Raw genomic sequence first — 5,615 nt, forward strand, 5'->3', positions numbered from 1 at the left:
CATCAGTTAAGCCTGAAGACAGACCCGACATTCTTTGTAGATTGTTTAAGATGAAGCTTGATGCATTGATAAAAGACCTTAAGGAAAAAAAATTTCTTGGCGATATTAATGCTGGTACGTGGCATTTAATTTTTTTTCACTTATGTTATTTGTATTTGCTAAAATTTTTTTTTTTCTACAGTTGTTTACACCGTTGAATTTCAGAAGCGTGGTCTGCCACATGCTCATTTATGTGTTTTTATGAAAGCTGATCATAAGGTTCCTACTGTTGAACATATTGACCCTTTTATCTCAGCTGAGATTCCTGATAAAAATGAAGATCCTGAATTATATTCTCTGGTCTGTGAGTTCATGATTCATGGTCCATGTGGACAGGCTAACTTGAAATGTCCATGCATGGTAGGCAACCGTTGTTCTAAGAATTTTCCAAAGAAGTTTTTGGAGGCTACTTCTGTTGATTCAGATGGATTTCCGCTTTATAGGCGAAGAGACGATGGTCACACAGTTATTAAGAAGGGTGTCACATTGGACAACAGGAGCATCGTTCCATACAACAAAAGGCTTCTTAGAAGATATCAGGCGCACATCAATGTGGAGTGGTGCAATCAGGCAGGTTCAATTAAGTATTTATTTAAATACATTAATAAAGGACCAGATAGAGCCACTGTTGCTGTTATAGATTCAGACAGAGGGATTGAGGAGGAGATACCGAAAGATGAAATAAAAGAATATTACGAGGCAAGATATGTTTCTGCATGTGAAGCGAGTTAGAGAATATTTGCATGTGAAGTTCACTATCGGTATCCGTCTGTTATGAGGTTACCATTTCATCTTCCAGGCCAGCAAAATGTAGTTTTCAGTGGTGAAGATGATATTGAAGATGTGCTAAACAAACCTCAGGTTAATTCTTCTATTTTTTTGGAGTGGATGAACATGAACAAAAAACCAGAAACAACGAAACTTACTTATGTTGAGTTTCCATCAAAGTATGTTTGGAAGTTAAAGGATCGTTGTTGGCAGCCGCGAAAAAATTATGTTGTTGTTGGAAGACTTTATTCAGTTTCTCCTTCCCTTGGTGAAGCTTATTACCTTAGAATTCTTCTAACCAAGGTCAAGGGTCCACGATCTTTTGAAGAAATTAGAACCTATGAGGGTGTTGTTTATCCTACTTTTAGGGATGCATGTTATGCGCGTGGCCTATTAGACGATGACAACGAATACATTGAGTGTATTAAAGAGGCCAGTTTTACAGGAAATGGTCATTATCTTCGTTCATTGTTCGGTACACTTCTTTTGTCTAATACTCTATCAAGACCAGAAGTTGTTTGGGAGAAGACGTGGGAGTTTTTGTCGGAGGACATTTTATACAATATGCGGAAGGATTCTGGGTTTAGTGGTACATTTTTTTAAAAAAAATTCTACTATTTTTTTTAACACATAAAGTTTTTTTTATTTAGTTTTCCTTATTTTAATAAAGTCTGTTCTTAAATATATTAATTTAAGTTTTTGTTGTAGGTTTTGCTGTCTCAGACGAGCGTTTAAAGAATATAACGTTGTCTAAAATCGAAAACTATCTTATCCGTAATGGATCCAGCTTGCATAGATTCTCACCAATGCCTGTTCCAGATGAAGATTCTACAATATATGAGGCTAACCGTCTAATAAATGAGGAGCTTTCTTGGGATAAGGATGAAGTTAGGGCTGAATTTAATAAGCTTCATAATTCTTTAAATGATGATCAAAGAGCAGTGTATAATGAGATTATGACTGCTGTTAGACGTGTGAAAGGTGGTGTTTTTTTGTGTACGGTTATGGTGGTACAGGTAAGACATTTCTTTGGAAAACTTTAGCTGCTTCCATAAGATGCAATGGACATATTGTTGTTAATGTTGCTTCAAGCGGGATTGCATCACTGTTGTTGTCACGAGGCCGTACCGCCCATTCAAGATTTCATATTCCGATTAATCTTACTGAAGATTTCGTTTGTAATATCAAACCTAATTCTGGAATCGCTAATCTTCTAGACGAAGCCAAGTTGATTATTTGGGACGAAGCACCGATGGTACACAAACATGCTTTTGAAGCTCTTGATCGTACATTGAAAGATGTTTTGAGTGTCTCCGATTCAGGTAATTCTGAACTTCCCTTTGGTGGAAAGACTATTGTTTTCGGTGGTGACTTTAGGCAAATCTTACCTAAAGTCACATCTTACCGGTTGTACAAAACGGCACAAGGCAAGACATTGTACACGCCTCTTTATGTTTATCTTACATTTGGTCCACTTGCAAGGTTTTAAAATTGACCCGTAACATGTGTTTATCTGTTGGAAGCAGTAGTTCAGACATTGATGAGATAAACGATTTTGCGAAATGGCTTCTTGAAATTGGTGAAGGCAATCTTGGTGATGGTAACGATGGCGATTCAACTATAGAAATACCAAACGATCTTCTAATCACCGATTCAACTGATCCAATTCAAAGCTTGATTGACTTTGTATATCCATCAGTTCTTGACCGTTTTAAAGATCGTGACTACTTTTCTGAAAGAGCCATACTTGCTCCTAAAAAATGAAGTTGTACATGGTATCAATGATCGTTTGCTTGCATTATTTCCCGGTGAAGAAGTAGAGTATCTTAGCTCAGATAGTCTATGCCCAACTGAGGAAATTAATGATCCATTACACCAAGATTTGTATAATCCTGATGTGTTAAATAGTGTGATTGTTTCTGGCTTACCCAATCATAGATTGGTGTTAAAGTTGGGTGTCCCAGTCATGCTTTTGAGGAACATTGATCAGCAAAATGGGTTATGCAATGGTACACGTCTTCAGATCACGCGTCTTGGTAAACGTGTTATCGAGGCTGAGATACTATCGGGAGGTAATGTTGGTTCAAGAACTTACATTCCCAGAATTAGCATGATACCGTCAGACAAGAAAATACCTTTCAAGTTTTAACGAAGGCAGTTTCCCATAACCGTCTGTTTTTCCATGACTATTAACAAAAGTCAAGGACAGTCTCTTTCCAGAGTGGGTCTGTACCTAAGAGACCCCGTTTTCTCACATGGTCAGCTTTATGTTGCGTTGTCGAGAGTAAAGACAAGAGATGGCATGAAGCTTTTAATATTTGACAAAGATGGAAGGCCAACGAATAAAACTACAAATGTTGTTTACAAAGAAATATTTGGAAAGTTGTAGTTGATTTTTTAAAGTTTATTTTCAAATTGTAACTTTTGTTCTTTATTTATAACGTAAATACTTGATATTATTATAGATATTCATTCCTTACTATAATGTTGTAATTTTAAATCAAGATATTTTAGTATACGTACCGTATTTTTTGTTTAAACCATTTGTAAAATATTTTTGAAATACTAATGATACAATTCATATACCTTTCGTCCAATTCTAACTTTAAAGTATCTTATTATTTTACGTATTATATTCCACTTTTAGTTAGTCTGTATGTGTAACAATTAGATTTTATTAAGGGGTCAATGTGTAAATGTTTTATATTCCGTTCAATTTGATTCAACCGAAAAAAAACCCATCATATCACACAGAACATCATTACCCATCAATCTTCTTCTCTCTGTTGGCTCTACCTCACCGCCATTTTTGTAGGGTTTTCAAGTTCATTGCATCTTCTACACTACAATCAACCGAGAAAGGTATGGCTTTAATCTTTAATCCCTGGTTTCATACTTTTTTTTCTCTTTATTATGCATTAAAAATCAAGAACCAAAGTTCGACTGTACATTCAACTTTGAAACCCAATTTTGATGGTGATATCTTGTCGAGCTTAATGTTTAAGTTATCTTTTCAATAGTTACCCATTTTTTTATGTTTTTAAACATCATTTATCATCTCAAACTATTATTTTAACACAATAGAATCTGATTAAAATTTTGCTTCAAAGAAATTAGGTTACTGAAATTTGGTTCCCCTTTGTAGATTTGTTATATATGTCTCAAAATTTTTCATGATGAGTATTAATTTTCAAGTATACACATTGGTAATTTGAAGAAAACAAATTTATTTATATGTTTTGAATGTGTTTATTTTGTGATTCTATCATTTTATTGTTTGCTGAAAGAAAACATTCATAATACTTTTACAGATATGGATCCAAATAGCAATAGTTGTTCTTTCTTGAAATTATTCGATGTTCTTCATCCTACAAAAGTGGTATGTATTGTTTATTATCATGTTTACAAAAAATTATGTTCATACTTATATGTCTTTTGTTTCAAATTATAGGAAATACCGTCTGATTTTGTCAACTTACTGTGGGGACAACAAATCCCATATGGTGATTGTATTAAACTTTTTGCTGCGGACAACTTATGGATTGTTGAAATTGAAAATTATGGGTTGGGTCCTGTTTTAGGTGATGGGTTTGGTAAAGTCGTTACGGACAGTGGTTTACAAAAAGATGATTACCTGTTGTTCACCAGTCTTGGACCATCTACATGGTATCTCGATGTCTTTAAGTCATGTGTTTTGGATAACTCTTTTATCACTTCCATTAGACTTGATGATGATTTCATTGTAAGTTCTATGTATAAAATAAGTACTTTTTTTATGTAAATTTTGTTTTGTTCATATTTTGTTTAACATAATTGTTAACAAATTCACAGCTCATGGCCGACAAATTCTGGGGACAGTTTTACGGCAGCAGTTATAAAGGTGGATCAGCAACTCTTTATATCGGTGATAGGTTTTGGAATGTGAAGATGGAAGCGTTGTCCGACAAATATGCTTTCACTGATGGATGGTCTAATTTGATTAGGGATCTTGCATTAGATTCCCGGACTACTTTTATTTTTACAATGGCTGGATATGATACTTTTCAGTTGTCCATTTTTAATCATCAAACTGGTACTCAAATGTATTCCAAGAAGGTTGACGTTGTTGTGTTGGATGATCCTATTACGGAGATGATGGATTTGATTTACTGCTTGCGGTTAGTATTTTTATTCTTACAATATTTTTTTTCATAATACGAGGTAATTACCTAATCTTGAAGTTAACATTGTTGGTATTTTTGTATATTATGTTTTTTTAGTATGAACACAAAGAAAAGGTGATTACCAACGAAAGTGATGTTGATGAAGATCTTGCTGGTGATATTGTTGGTGAATGTACCCGCATTTCATCTTCCTTTGATGTCTATCGATCTCATGTAAGTTTTTCACAATGTGCGTTATATATTATATAATGAATCTAATTACTTTCTTCTATACTTATATGTCTATCATTCATTGGTATGTAGAATGACCCAAAAGGAAAGTCAAAAATTGTATTTGGTCACGAGATGGTATCTCCAAAGGTTGTTTCGTATATACTAATTTAGTTTAATTGTTTAATAATTATTTTCAATAGATATAATAAATTTTTTATTATATTCTGTGTATTTGTTTTCAATTATGTAATCCTTTTAAAGATTATATGTTTTAATTGTAATATGTTAAATCTTTTATTGTTTTGTAGGTTCATCCTAAGGTGAAGTCAAAGGTTTTAGTTGGAGATAAAGGGCTTTCGACAAAGGTTCATGATTCCATGTTATACTTTGATGTTATTTTCTAAAAAAACAATTAATAGTTTGAAGTTTACT

The 5,615-nt window shown here is 33.6% G+C and overlaps 1 protein-coding gene across 1 annotated transcript; it reads left to right on the plus strand.

The window, feature by feature from the left end:
- Positions 1-813: 813 nt before the first annotated feature.
- LOC118488056 lies at positions 814-2,571 on the plus strand. Its single transcript, XM_035985129.1, has 4 exons — positions 814-1,396; positions 1,516-1,779; positions 1,824-2,289; positions 2,331-2,571. The coding sequence occupies exons 1-4, from the start codon at positions 814-816 to the stop codon at positions 2,569-2,571; spliced, it is 1,554 nt and encodes a 517-aa protein (XP_035841022.1).
- The last annotated feature ends 3,044 nt before the right edge of the window (positions 2,572-5,615 follow it).

This window comes from Helianthus annuus, chromosome 16 (assembly GCF_002127325.2).
Source record: "Helianthus annuus cultivar XRQ/B chromosome 16, HanXRQr2.0-SUNRISE, whole genome shotgun sequence".
NCBI classification, from domain to species: Eukaryota; Viridiplantae; Streptophyta; class Magnoliopsida; order Asterales; family Asteraceae; genus Helianthus; species Helianthus annuus.

What these genes read in the sequence shown, in the direction of transcription:
- LOC118488056 (XM_035985129.1), top strand. Translation starts at nt 814, where the DNA reads ATGAGGTTACCATTTCATCTTCCAGGCCAGCAAAATGTAGTTTTCAGT. An exon ending in GAAGGATTCTGGGTTTAGTG is followed by an intron (nt 1,397 to 1,515) that starts GTACATTTTTTT and finishes TTTTTGTTGTAG; the next exon opens with GTTTTGCTGTCTCAGACGAG. An exon ending in GATTATGACTGCTGTTAGAC is followed by an intron (nt 1,780 to 1,823) that starts GTGTGAAAGGTG and finishes ATGGTGGTACAG; the next exon opens with GTAAGACATTTCTTTGGAAA.